Source organism: Mytilus californianus, unplaced genomic scaffold (assembly GCF_021869535.1).
Source record: "Mytilus californianus isolate M0D057914Y unplaced genomic scaffold, xbMytCali1.0.p SCAF_8, whole genome shotgun sequence".
Lineage (NCBI taxonomy): Eukaryota > Metazoa > Mollusca > Bivalvia > Mytilida > Mytilidae > Mytilus > Mytilus californianus.
In genome coordinates this window covers 66,736,536-66,760,425 of record NW_026262734.1, presented here as the reverse complement: position 1 = coordinate 66,760,425, position 23,890 = coordinate 66,736,536, and the positions used below count along the sequence as shown (strand labels likewise).

The 23,890-nt window shown below is 31.9% G+C and overlaps 2 protein-coding genes across 2 annotated transcripts in view; both read left to right on the top strand.

Moving 5' to 3' along the window:
* The window catches only part of LOC127712838 (sodium-dependent serotonin transporter-like), a 65,475-nt gene extending 58,941 nt beyond the window's left edge, over nt 1-6,534 (top strand). The window contains exons 9-13 of the mRNA XM_052219446.1: nt 1,511-1,639; nt 3,207-3,306; nt 3,644-3,744; nt 4,563-4,730; nt 6,125-6,534. Coding sequence (XP_052075406.1) covers nt 1,511-1,639; nt 3,207-3,306; nt 3,644-3,744; nt 4,563-4,730; nt 6,125-6,199 — 573 coding nt within the window. The 3' untranslated portion in view covers nt 6,200-6,534. The remainder of the gene's footprint in view (nt 1-1,510; nt 1,640-3,206; nt 3,307-3,643; nt 3,745-4,562; nt 4,731-6,124) is intronic.
* Nucleotides 6,535-14,579: 8,045 nt separating this feature from the next.
* On the top strand, nt 14,580-23,640 carry LOC127711674 (uncharacterized). Its single transcript, XM_052217786.1, has 2 exons — nt 14,580-14,644; nt 21,912-23,640. Exon 2 carries the CDS (start codon nt 22,021-22,023, stop codon nt 22,990-22,992), a length of 972 nt encoding a protein of 323 aa, XP_052073746.1. The 5' UTR covers nt 14,580-14,644; nt 21,912-22,020; the 3' UTR covers nt 22,993-23,640.
* The last annotated feature ends 250 nt before the right edge of the window (nt 23,641-23,890 follow it).

Genomic DNA, 23,890 nt, shown 5'->3' with positions numbered 1-23,890 from the left:
TAAAAATGAGAGCTAGATACAAAGGCTCAAAGCATCATGTTCACTTTTAATTAAAATTATATATTGTTACAGAGCAAATTATTTGTTGGTTTTTTAACATTACTGGTTCCTGCCAAAGACAAATCTAGGAAAAGCGATTTTTGATGCATGGTAACTTTTGAAACACTTTTTTTTTTGTTGCTTCCAACTACCTTATTCTTACAGAAGATATAGTATTTTTTTCTAAATGTTCAACATGCGCGAACCAGGTTTACCTCCCGACAAAGGGAAAATAGTGATTAGAATTATGTATTAAGGTAAAATCTATGATTTCTGAAATTATTTTATGAGAGAATAGCTGTTTCAACGAGAGGAAATATGATACAAATAACATGACTGAAATTTTAAAAAGCTATAGTCATTTAATATGTTTTAAGTTTATGTTAATAATATACATTTCATATAGACATATTTGGAAATTATTAAATGAAAAAATAGTCAATTTAAGAGTTGAAGTCACTTAATATATATTATCAGTACCGTTTATATACCAAATTTTAAGCCAGCGTGACACTTGTCAAAATATGTTTACGTAACATATGGGTGTAAAAATGACAGCTGATTGACACATTTTTATCAGTCTGAACAAATGAATGTTAATCTGATTTGAGCTGAATAAACTGACAATGAAAAATGTAAAAAAACAACAACACAGTTTTCAGATGCTTTTACTGTTTGCAATTACGACAATGTAGATTGCTTGAAATGCAAAGTAATTCTATTTCAAGATACCATTTAATTTTTTATGGCATTTCGCTTAAAATACGGCGGTTCTATCCTATTTATTACATTATTTGGAAAGGATTGTTTGAGTTAACCTTTTTCATCTGGCTTTTAACTTTAAACTTCATTAAAATGATATAAATTCACAATCTTATGAAACCGTACTTTTAAATCAAATCCAGTATGCAATATATATTGTTTAGAGTTGTCTTTCTTCTTCTGGTTCTTAATTTGTAATAGCGAATATTTTAGCAAATACCATGATACTAAAATCTTATGATACGAGTTTTATTCTATAAGTACAACTTTTGATATGCGCATATATTATTGCGACATGTTTCGGAAAAGAATACTCAGCCTGGGCCTCTGTCTCTATAAATAACAAGAAAATATGGTATGATTGCCAATGAGACAACTCTCCACAAGAGACCAAATGACACAGAAATTACCAACTATAGGTCACCGTACGGCCTTCAACAATGAGCAAAGCCCATACCGCATAGTCAGCTATGACTGGTAAAACATTACATTTTTAATTAGTGATGGACATCAAACCTGTTACATTACATGAAGTGATTATAAAAAAATCAAATACGTGTGCCATATTCTTATAAGAAACTTTTGCGTAAATACATGTATGCGCTCATTTGGTCAAGTTATGGAACGCGTTCTATATGTACAACTTCAATTATGGGGGTTGAAGTAATATTTGCAAGAAAAAAATCAGTCAGAGATTAATTTATTTCAGTTTGGAGGATTAGAAGCAATAACTACAGGTATACTTGATGAGTGGCCACATTTACGGAAACACAGAAAACTGTTTGTTCTTGGTCTGATGTGTTATTGCTTTTTAGGTTCACTCCCAACTATTACATATGTAAGTACAAAATTAAAGTAAAGCAAAATAGTTCCCCTGTTATATCCTAACTTAAGCCTAATTGGCGAGTGTCATTGCAACCACGTAAATGTACAGTCATGTTAAAACCCGTTGCATGACGCATGAATTCATACGCAGGCGAAATAGTTCTGGAATAATTTAAGAAAGTTGTGATCTTGACATCATTTGTAGAACATCTTATTGGAATTTATTATTAGTTAAGTTTATTTTGACTCTGACCCTAAATTCAATTTATTACTATAATAAAAATTTCAAAGATTAGGCCACTTTTAATATTGAAAAGGGATTATGTCTAAAATGCACGTGCTAATTTTGAAACCGAACGTTTTTGATGAACCAATACAAATGTATAAATGCAATCATATTAACATATGCCATATTCCACCCTTCTATACTGAATAGGAATATATAAGAAGATCAAATACCATATCTTGATTTACATCTAGAATTTAAATTGACAATGCGTTTCGGTTGAGAACACAACTTTACGACAAAAGTGATGATTTAAGTTTCCCAATTGCGCGCTTTCAGTTTCCAAGTGGTGAAGTTGAAGCATTCCTTCTAAAATTAAACAGACGCCATTGCAAGTTGGATGACCATCATGTAATATCTGTTTCGCAGATGACTACGGATATTTTCCAATTGTAACCACAATCCTGTACTTTTTTCCTCGAACGTGGCCTACCGAATTACATTGATCTCCGGGTTTGAAGCTATGTGAGCAACACGACGGTTGCCACATGTGGAGCAGGATCTACATAAATTTCCGGAGCACCTGAGATCACCCCCAGTTCGTTAAAAGCCCTGGCACTTTCACTTTGTTTTCGACTTATGAGGGTGGCTATCCTCTGTGGTATCTTCCACCTCTCTTTTACATGAATTGATCAAGAACATTTTACAGAATGCGAATTTAACTGATAATATCAATACAATTATAACATATGACCAAAGTTTACATCATTTATTTTAGCTATGATGTTGTACATTTAATAAAACCAATAATACTTATATCTGTGCATGTGCTTCAGGAATGACACCTTCATTGTGCTTGTTCGCAACAAGACTTTGAGTCAAAAAGTCAAATCATTAAAACGCTTTAAAGCTATAAAACCAAAAGAACAGATAGAATCTTGTAACGTCAACTTTGCCAGAAAGTTGCAAAAGTGATAGAAAATACCAAAAAGATACCAAGGGGGATTGTTAAATTATAAGTCGATGGGGAAACCACCAAACACCATTCCTACTCCCCTAAAAAAGGGGGGACACACAAACCTTCGAAAGGCATTTAACAGAGAACTAAAGAAAAAGCAACAAATACCAGCCCGGGATACATCGCAATTGATGATGTAAAAGTTAACCTTAATATTCATATGATTTAATAATAATATACTAACAAAAACAAAAATATACAATCAATTCGTATCGTTTTTAATCATGTCAGTACAACCATTGTGTGTTGGGAAATAATATGAGGACAGACATAAGAAATATGTTAATCAAATATGTTTCGGTATAATATAACTTAGTTATTACTGTTTGTTTACAGGGTGGGATATATGTCGTTCAGTTGTTAGATGTGTTTGGAGCTCCGATATCAATTATATTTGTGGTTTTCCTAGAATCCGTTGCTGTTTCATGGATTTATGGTAATTTGCATATTTGTATAAATAAAAGACTTCATAAGTTTAAAGGTTAATGAGACACCAAAATCAGATTAAAAGAAGGTCTCAACAGAATATAAGAAGATGATTTGCTTTCATTCTTTTATTTGTCCATTACTGTGAATTGTTTGTCTTTAATTCTAATTTTAATTTCGTATGCTTCCATTTGTCTGTATATAAATAATGTGTTTTTTTCTACTATTGTGCAAAGAAAGTTTTATTAGATATTTAGACCAACAATAAGCTTTCTTGTTTTTAGAATTTTCCACTGACCCATTAAAAGGAAATAATTCTAATTATATTTGAGACCGTTTTTTTCCAGGTGTCGAAAGATTTAGTAATGACATCCAATCCATGTTAGGATTTAGACCAGGGATATTTTGGAGAATATGTTGGACAACCATCAGTCCGTTGTTTTTATTTGTAAGTTCATCCATCTTCATCGAAATATATAAAGCTATTTATTCTATGAATTATTCAAGAAATGTTTTATAAAAAATTGATGTTTTCTTTTAAGACAACATTCTCATTAGTGCCACCATGTCGTGTTTTTCATTGTTTTCACTTGAACAGATCGTTCAAACGATTAATTTCTTTACCTATTTGACGTTAACCTCCGAATTGATACCGGGTATCATAACTCAGTCGACGGATTTGATAAAACATGGACATCACTGACTCAGATCGCCTTGATTCAATTCTAACGTCATAGAATATATTTGTTACGCTATCACCCAAGCCATTCCAACACACTCAGATATCATCTCCACATCAGATGCTTTCAGTCATTGCATATTTAACACTAACTGGACTAAGCTCTACTAAACTATCTTGTATTTGTTTGCATTGGTCAAGTACGGTATTTTTTATTGATCTAGTACCTTATTTGCATTGGTCAGGTACAGTATTGTTCATACATGAAGTTGACCGTTTAACCTTTCTTTTTATGAGGAGCAACTTACTACCTTTACCATGAGCTGTTTTCCTATGCATTTTTCACTTATTTTATTTAAAGAAAATATATATAATCTTAAACTGAATGTGGAACTGGCAAAACATGTTTAGCTACATGTATAATAATTAATTTTGAATAGAATGGCATTTTTGAATGATGCGTGTGTATACATGATATAGATCATCTCTGAGGGGAAAATAAAAACAAAAACAAAAGTACAGTATTATTAATCTGACATACACTGTTTGTTCTACTGATTACCAACTACCAATCTATTATTTTTTAGACACTGTTTATCATGTCCTTAGCTCAGCCTATGCCGCCACAGTATGGAACGTATGATTTTCCAACCTGGTCCTACACGTTAGGATGGTTTATCGTTTCATCTTCACTGTTGTGTATACCAGGTTACGCAATTTATTTGTTCTTCACAACTCCAGGAAGTCCAACAGAGGTATGTTTTATAGCATCTTGATAAGGTGGTAAGTTTTCGTTCGTTCCTGAGAGGACCATGGATTGACAAAACAATATGACGGAAAAGGCCAATGCTGATTTGTATTAAGTTGAAACTATGTACTTTGAACGTTTTGGTTTTTTATTTCTTATTTTGCACCTACATGTCTGAATTACATAGATTACACTGTTAATTTGGAAACGGCATTATCCATATTAGTATGACCTCTCATTAAATGAAAGTTTGGAGACTATGTTGAACGCATCAAACCCATTGAATCTGAAATATAGGATACCACATCTACAATAAAGCCTGCCTCGTATCTTGACTTACATCTAGAAATTGACAATGACGGTATGTTGAAAAGAAAACGTTACGAAAAAAAGAATGATTGCAGATTTCCAGCTCTAAAAAAGCTGACCAAAGAAAGCAAGTTTATAATTTTTATAAAGCAATATTTTAACAGCACTATAATTAAAGTTGAAGTCATCCCGTTCGAAAGGTTTACGGACACCATTGCCAGTTGATTGACCGTTATAGAATATCTGTGTCACAGATGACCACGCATATGTTCCAATTGTCGTTACCACATTCTCATTTCTTTATTCTCGATTGTTATATCATCGAATGAGACGCGTCACAGATTGTTTTTCTTATCATGAGCAACATGACGAATGTTGATAGTGGAGCAAGATCTACTGGCCCTTGACTTGAGGACCCCCAGTTTTAGATGGGGTTCGTCTCGCTCAATCTTTAGTTTTCCTCTATGTTGTGTTTTGTGTGAACTTGATTGTCTCATCGTCCCTTCTTGCATGGCGTTGTCAGTTTCTCTTGTATGATGTGTTTTGAATGTTCCCTTTGTTTCTTCCGCCTCTTTTTTCTAGTAAACTATCCTTTTTATATGCGTTCGAGGCACTTTTTAAATCAATTTTCAACAAGAACTCTAAAAAACGAAGGAAAATGTATAATGTATTTTGGTTTGCAAAAATGTATTAACACAAATACCGAACTCCAAGGTAAATTCAAAAGGAGGATGTCCATACAACCTGATAAAATCAAACGCTCGACTATATCAACCAATGGAACGAATGGAAACTAAATGTCATATTCCTCAGTTGGTACAGGCATTTTCCGAAATAAAATGATGGGTTAAACTGGGTTTTATAGCTATCTTAACCTCCCACTTGTATGACAGTTGTATTGACAAATTTGGGAGAGCGACCAAAACACCATAACATTATCAGTTCAAGAAATGTTGTTAATACGCCAAATCTAGCTCTCAATGTTTTATTATTATTTTTTTTACATTTGGTCACCAGCGTATCTCATAAATGATATTCCAAAAACACGTGATTTGCACATGGAAATCATATCATTTTGTACTTTTATTGCAGCGTCTGAGATCTATGGTAGTCCCAACAGAGGTACCTAATCATTCCGATGATGTTGTTATCCCGGTGCAGCTGTAGTCTATCAGCAAATATAAGCATGACTTCAATAATGTTGATATTGATTTAATGGATGCAGAAAAGTATATATGAAAATATGACACAAACGTGAAACTGTTTTATCAATAACATAAGATTGTATTTATATGTTTTCATTCAATGGTGAAAGCCAAAATATATAAACACCGTCAAGAACTTCCTCCATAATTTACTCCAATGCTGTGAAGGAAAGATTCAAAACGAAGCTTCACAGTTGCCATATATCATGCATTTAGTTTTGCTATCTTGGGAATATTCAATCATTAATTTATGAAAATATGATGAGTCTGGTTGATCTGTAACAGACACAAGCGACATTTTTCAATACCAAAGATATGAATTATTCGTATTCCAGTTTATGTAACTGAAACATTGATTAAATAGACTTAGAACTAAAATAGATTTATCTATTCTCTATGGCCTAGATTTTTTTCATTGTTAGATAACTCTTAATCCAGGATCTCCTCCGGTTTTTGTTCATTGTTTTTTTTATCGTCGTTGAAGAATAAAATCCACGAATCTGAAAAATTGTCAAATGTTTATACAACAGTAAAATGTTCATTTGAGTGTTATTAATGGTGATATTGTGGATTAAATTTGTCATATTATAGTGATGCACCATGTGTTTTTAATATAATCAACTGAATATCTATTTGTTTTCATAGAATTCCAGATTTAATGTACGGTAGAAATAATCAATTATAGAATGATACGCACAATATACGCTAATTTAAATGATTTTTGGTCGATGTAAACATCTTTTAAATGACATAACTGTAGCAGAGACACTTATATTATGCTGGAACGCACGATTTTATTATCTGTTCATTGTTATATTTCATATATTTAATGACCAGTTAAACTTTATTAAAACCTTGATACATGTACCAGTTAAGAAATTATTATAAGTTATCCACTCATTTGTGAGATTTGAAAGCCATTTATTCTAGCTATACTAAATGAATAATAGCCGCCTCGATGGCCAAATGGTCTAAGTAGTTCATCTACAGTATCACTAGCCTGTAAACACTGAGGTTGTCAGTTCTAATCCCGCACGTGGCAGATGCGTTCGACTCCGAGCTTAATTGACTAGAATGCCAGTGTTCAGGCCGATGGAAGGTTGTTCTCTCCGGGCGCCGGCTTCCTCCCCCAATAAAAACTGATCGCCACAAAATAGCAAAGTGTGCTGAAACTGGCGTTAAGCATCAACAGTCAATCAATCAATCAATCCAAAAGATAAAGCAGCTTAACCAGTTAACACGATAGTTAACCTACAAATGTGTACTTCATTTTTCAGTTTTGTGAAAATTAAATCTTTTCCTATTATATGTCTGTTTACTACTGTTAAAACTAAAATAATTTAAAATTGGGGTTTGTTTTTATAACTGTTTGTTTTATCAGGTAACTCCTGAATGTTTAATGATGTAGCTAATATACCTCCAACTATTATTTCAAATGACACTAATTAGTTTAATTATTGTCATTCATGTACCATTTACTTGATGTTAATTTATCCCATTTTTTTTACTTTCTTTCGCTAAAGTTACTCAATAAGACATTCATAAGATAGTTTATAGAACAATCTATATTTGTTGTTGCATTTTTATTTAAATACAGTTATGATCAGTTATGGTAATTCATTTTTTGATCTCTTAAATTAAACGACTGATTATAGTTATGGATGATGTTTGTTATACAAACTTCATAGTTTGATCTAGCCTCTACCTCATTGTCATTGCTGTAAAGAAAATGTAGTGGATGTTCCCCATGAACCACGTTTTAACAAAAGGAAAATGATTTTCTTCTCCCAAAAAGGGATATACAAACAAATATGCTGTCTTACCCACACCTACGTTTATTCATTTAAAATTTTTACATTTTTATTTTAATATTCTGATACAAATAAGAAATGTGTACATATTTTGTCATACCGTATATAATGTGTATTAATTGTTCGTACATTTATAAGATATCATCAGATTATTATATTGCATTTTTCATAATAAGATGTGTTATCAACTCTAGGTCATGATATCAATCTAAGATCCAAAGGCTCGAGGGCTGATTTTAACCGAGGGCGATAATACATCTAATATAAAAGAATGTCATTTAATAATCTTCATCATATACTTCTACATAGATGAAATAACAATTTATAAAGATATCAATCGCAACTACGCAATTAATACTGCAAGCACTACAAACCAGTAAAAGTCTGAAATGGCCTATATCTGTACTCGACTGTACTGATTTTTACTCGACCAGTCTGAATTGATCTGAATTTTACTCGACATTACTCGACCCCAGTCTTAACCATACTCGACCGTACTAATTTGTACTTGACCCTTATCTTTGCCATTGAAAATAGTCTGAACTATTACTTGACCAGTCTGAAACAGTCTTAACCCATTCTCGACCTGTACTCGACCAATTTTTTCAGTCTAAACCATACTCGACCAAAGGTCTGAACAATACTCGACCAGTCTGAACCATACTTGACCAAAAAACCTATACTATTTTTTAATTTTAGCTGTTAAAATTAATTTCTTTTTTTCTGACATGACAACAGCCACAATAAAATAAAGATATATATAAAAACATATTTTTACATCCTTGATTCTCAGATTTATCAAATAGAGATAGTTAAATTAAATTATCTTATATAATAATTTAATTATATTAATTTTAAAGTTTTAGAGTTTTGTTAAAAAAAGATTTTCTTTTAACTAAAAACCACACCTTTACTGAGGGTAATAAACCTTATTAAGGTGCTTCTTGTTTGGCATGTGTTTTTTTTTTTTTTTTTAAACTTAATTTTCCTAAATTCCTAAAGAAAAACTATATAAGTTTCATGGTTACATACACTAGTTATTTAATTATCTTTTTAATGAGGAAACAACAGCCAAAAAATCACTGAAATTGTTTAACCTTATATTAGAAATATATCTATTCTTATTATAATTTGGGATATATTATATATAATATATATCAAAAAGGGATAAAAAAATTAAAGAAATAGATAAAATTTTTCTTCTGATTAGTGGTAAAGTATAAAGTAATACCTCCTGCTTGGGGCAAACTCATTAAAAAGATCAAACCTGGTCAGAGAGTATTAATTTCTAATTAGCATTCATTAAAAATTGCAACATCCTGTAAAACTTAAATCGCAAGGCCTTTTGAATTCACTAGATAAGTAATACACGAGTTTAAGAAAAAAAGGGCTTTCTTTTTACCTGTAAAACACACATGTACTGAGGTAATTAAACCTTAATAAATTGCTTCTTGTCTTTAATTTTGATAAAAGTTATTTAAATTTAATTGAAATAAATTTTTTCTGCAACTTTGGAACACATTTCCTTTTTTAAATGGTTATCAAGGATTGCTATGGAAGTTCTATTATCATGATTATATTAAATTCTTGGTTTTACAAAACAAAGGTGTGATTTTTAAAATTTATTAAGTTGCATTATATACTATTTTAAATATATTTTAATAAAAAAAATGTTCACTGCATTATTAACTAAACTCAACTGACTCCATAAATCTATACAAGGCTTAAGTAAATGGTGAAAATTGTCCAGTAACCATAAAATATATCTGAAACATTCAAAAAAATTTGAATAACATTGAAAATATTAGTCACAATTCAGTTTTGAGATTATTTGATCAGCTTGTTTTATTTTTATTTTAAAGGTGATTTATATATGTAAGTATTGATAAATATGGTGTTGAATTTATATTATGTTTATTGTGAAATTTTGGTTTCAATGCCATATTGAATACATTTTAAATTTCAAATTGTTGTTCAAATTTCTAGCCAGGGGAAATAGCTGTTAAAAACAGTTCCCAAATTGATGAAATACAATAAATAGATACAAAAATTAGGTCTAGGTTGGTTAAGACTTAGTTGAGTATGTTTCAGACTAGGTCGAGTATGGTTCAGACTAGGTCGAGCATGGTTCAGACGAAAATAAAATGGTTAAGTACTGGTCGAGTAAAGGTCGAGTACAAGTTTAGACTGTTAAGTATGGTTCAGACTACAGTCGAGTATTATCAAGTAAATTTCAGACCAATTCAGACTGGTCGAGTAAGAATCAGTACAGTCGAGTACAAATATAGGCCATTTCAGACTTTTACTGGTTTGTAGTGAAGTGAACAACATAGGCAGTTGAAAATATTTATAATCATATTTAAGATATATTAAACTGTACAATAATTATGCATCCTTATATCGTTTAGGATTTCACACTAATAGTTTTGTACGACAAAAATGTATTAAAACATTATGACATACCTCAACTTGTGAACTAGATCATCGCTTTGAGCACTTTCATAGAGCATATAAAGTATCAAAAGTTTGAAAGCTATCATAATGCATATATTGTATTATATGTTTTACATTTTTCATGATGTATTACCTGCTGCCTAATATTTGTCTTTTATTCTACTGTGTTGCATTTTTCCATTGAATTCGTAACGTTGACGTATATTTTCCTAACATTTCATACGACGAATTGCCATGCACTTACGTTTCAAGCATACATGAGATTTGATAACCGAAAGCAGCAAATACTGTTTTTATATTAGCCCGCTATGCACTATTTCGGAAAATATGGAATTTACGTAAACTTAAAGCTATCATCATACTGTACAAAGTGTAACTTAAATACTCTAAGTATATATTATTTTATTTTGCAATCTGTCAAGTATTGAACAAATAAGAGGTATACTAAAAAAATGATGCTTATTTGTATAGCTTATATTACAGTTTCCTGTTATCTTGATTTTATTTTGACCGAAGGTTAATGTTCAAATTATTGCTGACGTCAGAGTTCAATTTCCGGGGATACTCTTAGTTGTCCGCGTTTAAACCATGTTGACTCCGATAAGAATCAAAGATAGCAGTAGAGAAATAAAAAACGGAAAAACGTTCAAGCGTCAAAAAAGAACTTAAGGATAAAACAATATATGAGGGTCTGGATGGGGTTTACAGGATAGAGAAAAATGGACAAAAGGTTCAGAATAAAGGACAAAAACATAAAGAATGTAGAAAACTAGGGGAAAAAAGAATAGAGAATAATGGTCAAAATAGATACAGAAAGGAGACAGATGGTCTCAAAAATAAAACAATATATAAATGAAGGTCCCCCGTCGCGACCATCATATATGCGCACTGTCGGAATGAATAAAATGCTTCGTTTGTTTTACGACAAAAGAAAATATCGGCGCCTTTCTGTAGGACCAGGGGAAATATCGTGTACCTATATATCGTTTGGTTATCATATTGATTTACACTTTATGAGCAAATCACATCATACGTTTTTTAGTTTAAATATATTACAAATTATGAAACAGATATATCAAATTTTAAAGGACAAAGTATACATACGTTTAGGCTGATGAACATGCGGTACCACGATAACTACATTCTTCTATATCATCTTGAGGACAATTAAGGAATAACTGATTTGTAATGATAAACTTGCCGACCTCAATCGTCAATTTTATTGTCGCAAATTGAGTTATCCACATACGCTAAAATCCGAGATTGACGTCGGCAAGGAGTTAAAAACATTTATGCCTAGTATTTTAATGTACTTGATTAAGCAAATTGTGAAATTATAATTTGAATAACCGATACGGTATTGTTTCGTGTAACTACTCTTGATACGAATTGCATTATGGCAATGATAATAAACTTGTACTCGATGATTTGACATTCTGTGAAGAAAAGGTTTGGAATATTTTATTAATTGATTATTGTACATAGATTCTCTGAATGTCTAGAAATGTAAATATATATAATGTGTGTTTGTTTATAAACTCAATAAAGATATGATATAATCGAAAAAATAGAATTTTCAATATGTACAACAATATATCTTCCTTTTTTTCAGTGTATTTATTTTAGTGATGCAATGTCCAAACCCAAACATTTTGATTACATTCAACATGTAAGGTAGAAACTAATCACACGTACAGAACAGGATATCCACAAACATCCAACATGTAAGGTAGAAACTAATCACACGTACAGAACAGGTATCCACAAACATCCAAAATGTAAGGTAGAAACTAATCACACGTACACACAAGACAGGATATTTGCAAACATCTAACATGTAAGGTAGAAACTAATCACATGTACAGTACAGCATATCCACAAACATCCAACATGTAAGGTAGAAACTTATCACACGTACATACAGGATATCCATAAACATCCAACATGTAAGGTAGAAACTAATCACACGTACAGAACAGGATATCCACAAACATCCTAATTGTAAGGTAGAAACTAATCACACGTACACACAGCACATGATATTCGCAAACATCTAACATGTAAGGTAGAAACTAATCACACGTACAGTACAGCATATCCACAAACACCCAACATGTAAGGTAGAAACTAATCACACGTACAGCACAGGATATCCACAAACATCCAACATGTAAGGTAGAAACTAATCACACGTACAGCACAGAATATCCACAAACATCCAACATGTAAGGTAGAAACAAATCACACGTACAGAACATGATATCCACGAACATCCAAAATGTAAGGTAGAAACTAATCACACGTACAGCACAGGATATCCACACACATCCAAAAAGATCTTAAAACAACTATGTAACTGAATAAATATCTTTTGTTGAGTTTTCCATTTGGTGTTGGAATCTAGATACACAATTTCTGTCAGAAAAATACTTTTCCTTTGATCCATTTAAAAATGTGTATTTCCTCATATGCAACTCACATGTTCAACAATGAACACTATTTTTCTATAATATAAAAATAAGAAGATGTGGTATGATTGCCAATGAGACAACTCTCCAGAAGAGACCAAATGACACAGAAATTAACAGCTATAGGTCACAGTATTGCCTTCAACAATGAGCAAAACCCATACCGCATAAACACACTTTGTTTATTTTTTTTCAAAGCATAACTCATTTCATGGTTTAACAATGTTTGAAATTTGAATTTTAATGTAAATACGTCTAATAAATCGTTTTTTTATTACTTTGATGTCCTATCAGGTCTGTTGCAATTGTTTATATATAAATATATATGTAAATATAAATCAGGTTTGTTGTAGTTGTCAAAGAAAATGCTATTACCAAAAAAAAAAAAAAAACAAAAACAACAAAAAGATGAACAAATCCACAAACCACTACATCAACTAAAGATGAAGCAACACGAACCAAACCAAAAAATGGGGCGAACCCAGGTGCTCTGGAAGGGTAAGCAGTTCCTGCTTCACACGTAACACCTGTTGTGTTGCTTATGCAAGAAAGAAATTTTCCTGTGTTTGTTGAATCATGCTTTTTCATTTGTTTTAGTATCACCTTAAATCCGTTTTCTTTATTCAATCTGGGTTCTGGGTTCTGTTATGACAAATAAGTTATCGGGTTTGTTACAAACACCATCTGCATGTCCATATGAAATATAAGTTACTTATTATTTTCGGAGACTTAAGGTCATTAAAAGGTAATACATTTAAACCGTAGAAAATAAAAGACACAAAATATCATGTAAATTTGTATTCGTTACGAAATGAAACTGAAAACTTGATATCCATGTATTAAATCATATATTTACCCCTTCTAATTTATTGTGTAAGTGTTTAACCAGTTTGATACCTGCAGATATTACTTGATTTGTTGATCGATAGTTTCTTAAAAATTCAATAATGAAATTGAACTTCAATTGAACTTCAAACAAGACGTTATTTTCCAAATATCTTTTTGAATATATAGTTTTGTCTATGTACATATTGGTTATATTGGGTGTCTACAGTTTAATGATTTTGCAAAGAGGAAATCGTAAGGAATTTTTCATTAAGATCCAAATAAAAAATATATTTGCAGATACATGGCTTTAAAATAACATATGTCCGGAAAGTATATAAAAGCTCTGTTTTACATAAAAAGTTACATAATGACAATTTTATAAGGACCAGTGGTTTTATACAAACAACAAACCTCTATCTATTTACTTTAAATGTTTATATGATAGCCACAGTAACTGTAACGTTGTGATCGGTATCCCGGCGACACCTCCTAGTCTTTAAAACTGAACAATAAACAACAAAAACAATGCATTTGTTTATTCTGTGTCAGTGAACTGGCATTAAATCGATATAAAATAGAACTATATTATATGTTCTTAAACAAAGAGAAAAATGTTGTAAATCTAACCATCTGTAGTTAATAAGCACCCCTGTGAGAGTTATTGAAATTCACATAGGTAAATTAAATAATACTTTAACCTTAAAAAATATAGAAAAATGTGATAAAATTTAATATAAATCCGAACAACTGAGTCATTCAAATAAATATACGATACTTAAAATTAGTAAACAGTACTTAAAAACCATAGTACATAAATATCTATGGCATGAACAGGCTTTAAGCACGGTAAGAAATTAAGGTAGTTTAACAATACATGTATGAACATTTTGACAACGTCGTATGTCTCCTGCAGGAATTTTTCTATTTTTCTTTTAATTCATTTGTATATTATTACAACAACAGCGGCATCAACAACTGTAAAGATAATAATAATTAAAAAAACAATTATTATTATTATTAGTATTATTAGTATTTGTGTAAAGTAATGACGACGACGAAGAAGATGGAATATTTCTTTACTAGTACCTCCTTAAGAATTTGCCCCATCCCCCAAAAAAGATGTTTAAAATCTAGGATGACTTGCATTTGTACTGCATTTATTAAAATCTTTTTTCAGCATGTTTGTACGAATTACTTTTACTTTTAAAATAACATTACATTTTGTTCTGTTTATTTTTCAATTTGACTGTTATTTGTATATATGTATAGTTATATACTCCGTCTCAAACAATGTTAACTTGCAAATTTGCGGTAGCAATTTTTTTCCTTCCCTCATCGGGTTTTAAACCAGCTTCTGTGAAATTGTTGCAACCAAATCTGCACTGTATACAACCACATAGACCACTAGACAATTTAGGCTATATAAAAATATAGCTTTCGTTAGTATGTGACTGCTTGGAAAGTATTTCATTTGTATTTATCATCCTTTTCCAAGTTATAGGCCTGGTATCTTGGTATGAATTGTTACCACTGATCAACATGCCACAATAGATCGTGTACTATGTCACTAATCTAGGTAAAACCAACGAAAAAAGATATCACTCGTCTAACGAACGCTATATTTTATATAGCCTAGTTGGTTGAGCAGTCTAGCTGGTTTGACATAGTACAGGCGGGTTCGCTACGTCAGAAGCATTGGTTCACATCCAACTGACGCAATGAAGGCAAACTAGCAGATTCAACATTGTCGGGCTGAATTTGAGACGAAGTGTATATAAAGTGTAGTGTTAGCACATACAGAAAAAAATCTAACTAGAATAATGAGTTATATTACATTAAGAAAGAACAGTTTCTATTGAAAAATAATTACATTTTGATTGGCTGTGTTATACTGAACTGCAATTGGCGTATTTGGAGTTTAAACAATATACATGATAGACAGCAGGTCAGTACTTTTGGAATAGTTCGTTTCTCTGGATCTAATCTCAGTTTACATAAATTAGTCATGTGATAACAACGAAGTAATGATCTATAACTTGACTTTGTCATCTGCACGAAAGACCAGTAATACGTTTATAGCAAGATGGGGGAAAATTATGAAGATGCCAAGAAAAAGTCACCTCATACGACCTTTTCAACTTCCAACGGTGACAATTTCAAAATTGCCTATGCAGAACGTTTCCAAAGTGTTTAGGATGATACAGATGTTAACCTACGTCATAATGCAATATGTGTAACGACATCTTAGTAATTACGTTGTCTTTTATATTCCGGATGTCTGAACAAAACGACAAAACATTTAAAACAAAATCCCTTTTTTCACCTTCTAAAAAAAGTTACAATTAAAGTGTTTGTAAATTTCAAGTGGATCATATCGCCCCTTCATCCTTCCTCGTCAAATTGATTTCATGTATTCTTTACCATATCAGGTTACCAAATGGTACATGACATTAATTTCAAAAAAAGATTTAAATCAATTACGGTTAAAATTATCGATGGAAAGCGTGATTCATGTCTATAACTATTGTTTTATGTTAACTAGAATTAGATGTCTTTTAGATGAACCATTTTTTTTTCTTAACATAATTTGATTAAAAAACTCAAATGATTTATCAAATCTACACTTAAATGCACTCAAATTTGTTTACAGTTTATATAGATGTTTCTGATTTATTTCGAAATTTAAACTTTTTCAACAAAGGAAAAAAAACTATCAGGCGGACGAGATTAATTTGTTGTAATAATCTATGTGTACACAGATTCGTATATAATTTAGAATCGTATTTACGAACAACACCTAATAATATTTGCGTATAAAGTAAGACGACTAGAATTTAAGATATTACATTATCCATTACAAATGCAGTACACATATTTCAGTCCGACACGTAAAATAAATACGAGTTATGTATCCTGTTGAAAACCCTCATCTCCATACAAATGTAATAACCAATTTATGTACGTACAAAATGTAGGTTACATTACATGAAACACAAAGATATGTAAAATATGAAATAACAGAACATTTCACATATACTATAACAATGATCAGTTACTGTACGGCATTGTCTGCCAATCATAAGGCTTACAAAACCTGATAACAACTGAACTGGGAACACCGACGTATATGAAATTTGAATAAGTTTATTTTTAAAAAACAGAGGGTACATTGTTTCTAAGGAAAGAAGGTAGGGTTTAGGGGTATTAATGGTTGTCTGTCCTTTTATTTTGGGCAGACGGGAACACTGGTATATAATACAGATTTGGCGTACTAAGATTATAAGCCAGTTTCGTCCCTGAAGATTTTACAAGCCCAGAAGAAATTAAATCAAACTCTTCTCTGGTGCTAACATACAAGTTATTGATAGCCAGATTTGAATAACTTAAAACAAAACTTTATGACAAAAGAGATGATTTCAGCTTCCCAATTTTGAACTTTCCATTTTTATGTAGCAACATTCCAGCAGCGCCTGCATACGGAGTATATATCTCCCAGTTGATACGATACTCCAGGGCTTGTATTTCCTATCATGATTTCCTTGATGGACGGTTGGAAGGTATTAAACAAAGAGTTTCAAGTGGTGAAGTTGATATCATCCCTTCGTAAATTTTACGGACGCCATCACGAGTTGGTTGACCGTTACGGAATATCCGTTTCACAGATGATAGCGGATATGTTCCTAATGTCGCAACTACAAACCTGCGGGTCTTTTCACAAAAAATCTTAAGAGTAAAAATACTCGTAAGTCATACACATTTCAGTATAACTTACGCTCAATTTTAATCGTAAGATTTTTTGTGAAAAGAGTCGCTGTCCCCTTTTCCCGAATGTGACCAACCGAATTAGACTTATTACCGGGTTTGTACTAACATGAGCAACACGACGGGTGCCACATGTGGAGCAGGATCTGCTTACCCTTCCGGGGCACCCCCAGTTTATGGTGGGGTTCGTGTTGCTCAGTCTTTATTTTTTTATGTAGTGTTTTGTGTACTTTTGTTTGTCTGTTGGTCTTTTTCTTTTTTAGCCATGGCGTTGTCAGTTTATTTTCGACTTATGAGTTTGAATGTCCCTTTGGTATCTTTCGCCTCTCTTTTAACTTTTTCTTTTTTTTTTCTTGATTGCTCTACAACATGTACAACGATGAAATTGATTTAGTCATCCAATTGTTTTGATTCTAGCCTCATGTATGGGTTTAATGCAGACGAAAAGAGAGTTTGGCATACTTAATAAAAGTACCTGTTTTTTTTTAAGACCTTATCCCTAAGATTTGAGGGAAACATTTCTGCATGAGATTATTACATTGTACCAATAGACAGTTGAAGTGCTGATTTAATGCAGACATAAAACAAATGATAGACTTACGGACCACTATAAACCAATTTATATTACTATTTCTAAAAACTAAACAGGGTACAATTATAAAGATATTAAATGGTAAAAAATAACGTAGAGATTTCATGGTCTCATTTAATTTAGTGACTGGTATAACTGAAACATTTGAAATTAGTTTTTGAAAATATCATGCGTGTAACGAGATTTTGACAGAGGTTATATGGAGTGCTATAAACTAACTTAAGTTAGACTATTTCCAAAAACCAAACAGAGTCTATAAAATTATATCAGATGGTAAAAAAGATAACGCAGATATTTCATGGTCTCATTCCATTTATTTATTTGAATAACTGAAACATATATAATTAGCTTTCGAAAATCTCATTGGTCAAATCTGAAAGTTGTTACTAAATCTTATATAGATTCTATTGTAATTATAAGACTTGTTTTGCAGTTCACACAATTTATATCATTCTCTTGCACGAAGACCAGACAAATATTAAACGAACAATGTTAGATGTTTTATATGAGTTCATATAACATTCTAATAGAGAGGCCGTATATACTAAAAGTAAATTCATACTAGTCTTTTAAATCGAAACTAAGCTGACAACGCCATGGAAAAACCCAAAAACGTCTGAATAATATGATGCCAAACCAAAAACCGGAGGTGAACTTATTAAGGCTAATTGGATGGATAGTTGTCTCATTGGCACTCATACCACATTTTCTTATTTATAACACATAAATCCCCCATCGTGTTGCTAATGTAAGTATACACTCGGTGATATGTCTCATTAGAAGATGTCACATTCTAGGAAAAGATGAAGGAATTGTTGTTATATTCTCGCTATCTGTGAAACAGATATTTCATAACGATTAACCAACCCGTGATGGCTTCCGTCAAAATTTGAAACGATGACTTCAAATTTCCGCTTGGTTTAATATCGTCCTTGTAAGTACATCCCGTTATCATGTAAATAATGATAGGAATCGCAATATCTGGAATATCGTATCGACTGGATGACATGAACTTCATATACAGGCGCTGCTTCAATGTTGCTACATAAAAACTGAAATTTCACAATTGGGAAGCTAAAACCAGTTCTTGTATCGTGAAGTTTTATTTTCAACCGACCCTAAGACAAGTCAAGATATGAGGCAGACTTGTTTGTACCAATGGGATGGATGCATACAACTAGACTTTCAATTATTTAGTTAAAACTCCAGTTTAGCGTTTGCATCGGATTCACACCGCCCTATAGAGAAGGCAGTTTTACAATAACTCTGAAGCCCGACTTTGATTGCTGATAAAATTGATGTAACAGTTTGGAAACATTTGACAAACCTAACAATATAGCGTTGTTTGTAAAGGCACTTATAAAATTTAGGTATCAAATACAGTGAAGGAAGATCCAGTCCTTCCAATTTTTGGTTGAAATGCCAAATGATTTGACCTGATTGTATTGGTTTTAATGAGGATAGTAACATTGGTTTCCAACATCAACTGTACAGCGAATTATGTTTTGAAAGGGTTGTGAATAGAGCATTGTGGGGAGGTGATAAATACCCAAAGGATTTTGTATAAATAACATCCTGTCAATCCATGTTAATTTGTGGCATATTTTTTATCAATGTTGCGAACTCACATAGAAAAGTTTGACATCAGACTGATTGCAATGTTGATTGATAATGTTATTTACATTGCTGTTAATGTTTGATCTATCGTCGCACATACGTTAATTAAGTCGTCATGTTGTTGCACACATATATATATACCAATCCGCAAAAGTAACACTCTAATCAGCATACAAGATTTGATAATTTATATTTCAGTTCATAGAGGTGAATTGCTTGTTAATTGAGCGTCAGTTATTAAATATTTTTCTTATACCAAAAGAAGGTTTCTTCATATCTTGAACTTTTCCTCGATATTGGCATAGACAGATGACGTAGTTTATCGATTTTCAAATCTCATAAATTGACAAAAGAAGAGACAAATCAAGGTCACGTACAAAAACTGAGGAAATCGCGACAAATCTAAACGAAGCGCGACTGGAAGAGTCTACAGGGTAAGCCTCTCCTTCTATGCATGCATCGATCTATAATCAAAACAGTCTTGCTTTAAACTCAAATTTTACTATAAAAAATGAAAACAACACTTGATAAATTTCATACGTCTGAAGCGCTTTCTCTGGATTTACCTTCACCAGGAACACTCAAAACCGAATATTTGAAAGCCACGAATGTAAAGAACTGAAACAGTTGAAGACCTTCATTAACAAAAAGGATCTAAACTGACTAGCGAACAATGGGAGGTATCTCTCATTGTACCTAATTGCTAACGACTTGTACTAGACCCCCCCCCCCCCCCTGTTACTTCATCCGGGTTTTAGTTAACATGTGGTTTTAAGCAAGAGATCTAGAGCAGGTTCCAGACACATTTTATCATGTATTTGATTTTTTTTCTCTTTATTTTTTTATTACCAATCGGGTTCAGGTGCTTCATATTGACACGTTGCTCATTGATGCCATGTTTTGTATAACTTTATATGATTGCATTATTATAATTAAGCACCTTTCGCCAAATACTATTAGTTGTCAATTATAGCCAAATCGATTGATTTTGAAGGAGTTGAAACCTTAGTTTCTTGATAATTTCCAAATTTAAAAACGGACTAATTAAGCAAGGTTTGTTGATCAGCAGCGGTATAGCCCAAGTGCTGTAAAAATGAAAACACTTCATAAGTTTCATGCCAATAAGTTTTATAATCTAACTTAATACCATGGAATAGGACTGTAAATGGTCTTGATATTGTTCGAATAGTGAAATACACTTCAATCTAACAAATGTCAACACCATAAAAATTGTTTTAAATTCAATTGTTGCTGTACACGTCAAAGGTGAGTATTACTTCTAAAATCATTAATTTATTGATAGAAAGTTTAATTACGTGAGACGTACCAAATTAATTAAGTATCTTCAGTTCAGCAACGAAAGTACATGAAAGAGCATATATAAATATCAGTCAAGGAAAATAATTTTCCTTTACATGACGGTATACTAGATAACAGAAAAACACGATTAAAATAATATGGGTATTTTATCTGCTAATGAGTAGTTTCAGTCTCGTGATTTTAATCATTAATTTCAAATAAAGCCATATGCAATATTTTCGTTATTACACAAGACAGATTTATGATTAAGTTTGAGTAGGAACAAATAAATGAGATTTAGCTATTCACATTTATGAGTTACAGTCGTACCCTAACCGTTATTTTGTCACAAACTGTCGTATACATTATTGTTGATGTCAATAAAACAGCTTTTTGAGTGACGCGGAAGAGCATAATTTGCTATTTCTGCAGAAAAATGTATAGCATGACTATTTTGGATGTCTCAGTGAGATCATATATATATATATATATATATGTACTTAAACCGAAAATTGTTTTTATCGTATTGATTTTAATGTCAATGAATAATATAATTTTGAAAAGATTGACAAATATCCTTAATTTGATGTTGAAGGAGCAATATTATGACAATTACCACATTTTCTCTATTTGGCAAATATTATTTCATTATAATTTGGTCTAGACATTTGTCTTTCTATGATAACCTAAACAAATGCAATCAAAAGAAATAAAACAAAATTATTTCAAGGTCGGCAATGTTTTTACCTTTTGAACTACATAGTGGATCATGGATAGATTTTGTATTAATGATATTTTAATACCAAACATTTTATTGTTGAAATTGACTTCTTTCCTCTACAGAATTGTAACAGAACTGTAGGTACCAGTGCGATAATATTGACTCGGCTATTGGATCTTTGAGCGCAAACTTATTTATTGGAAAACTGATCAATTAACTTACCTGGAACTAATGGGATACGAAGGTAGAAATAGCAGAAAGAAATTTGTTGATGTACGTATCGTTCGTAGCAAAACTGGACATGCTATATTAAAAGGCTGCTCATTCTATAATTTGACATTGGACCGAGATTTACGGCGTTTATCCAAAGATGTAATTGATAAAATAAACACTATTAATTATCGGATGAGACTCTTATCGTTACAGTCAGCAAACAGAATGAAAAGGAGTGAAAAGTTAGTTAAAACTTTTGACTTGCCACCTCTCAAAGCCAAACAAGTTCCGATAGCTTCCGTCGGAAAGGATAGTAAAAAGATTGCGGAAGTAACCTCTCCAAAACAGTCAGACACAAGAAAGGGATATAACCAATTGTTAGGGCTTCGACAAGACATGCGCTCTGCATCTCCAACTGATGGAAGGGATTATAGGAAAATGTTTTATTCCCCTGCACCTCGTTCCGACAATGATTTTGAAGATGAAAATGGAGACCAAAGTGTTACATTAATTGAGGAACAAACTGGAACTTTTCCCCACATCAAAGTTGAAAAATGTGATGAAAAACTACCACCAGTGGGGAAGCCAGTTCAGGGTCTTCCGGAATATGCTCAAAAGAAACCAGAAAGAAGTGCCAGCTCGAATAGCTTAGAAGTTCCATCACCGATGATGAAACGGCGGAGCCAAGATGGAAAATGTGTAACAGTTCTTACTCCTAATATGCAGTCTAATTTTAGTCATTCCGAAAGCAGTATTGTAGATGCAATTCAGCAAGATGATGATGATTCATTTGAAAAGGGAACCAATTCAATTATAAAGCCTTTGACAATTACATGTGGTAAAACAAGGTCAACAGCGAGAGGTCAAACTACTAATCATCTAACAACAAAGAGAACAGTTTCAAGATCTCTATCTCCGCGGCCAAGGTTAACAAATAGGACACAAGCTACACCAACGTTGGTCATTAAAGGATCTAATCATCCGAATTAGTATGCAATATACAATGTACCTGTTTTGTTTCTTTTTGTTATTGAACCAATAATCATAAGGCAGTGTTTGTATGCATATTATGTAATTGGCATATATTTATAAATCTATAATATATACAAATATTATCAATATATTGCTATGGAATCAAACAATTATCTGTGAAGCGGTGAAATCAATATCATAATTGTTTTTGTCAACTGTGTAAAACACATTAGTATTAGTGGATCTATGACATATTACAAAAAGGGATTAAGTAATATTTGTAAGTACAAAAATGTATCACTGCTGATTCCATAAAGCCCACAGTGTTAGTGTCCTATTTCGTCACGACTTGATAATCTGGTTCCCTTTTCTTCTGCTATGTATAATACTTCTTGATTTTTTGTCATGAATGTATGAAGAGGTTGCAACAGACATTTTCATTTAAAACTATTTGAAGGAATAAAAACAAATCTGGACACTTTTATACAAAAAGGTCACTTTAGATGTCACTATGACATCACAAAGATGTCGAAATTGACATAATTTACCTAAGCTACCATTTTAAGCTTTGTTTCCAATGAAAATATATATGTGCCTTACCCAAAAAATTATTTTACACACATTTGCATCTATGTAAAATACATCTTGTAACACATTTTCTGTTAGTATAAAGTCATGACTTAAATCTAAATATTAATTACAAGATGTCAAAACGGGGCTATTTATAGCCAAAATGCAAGGAGTTTGTCTTAATAACATTTGAAGCATTTCATTCAAGAGATTTATAATATGTTTGTTATTTTGAAATATAAAATGTCAATCAAGTGGCATTATCATACCTTCTCCATAGCATACCCCTGTCCCATGATACAAACGGGAGTACTCAATCTGTAGCACTGAATTATGCCCAAAAAAA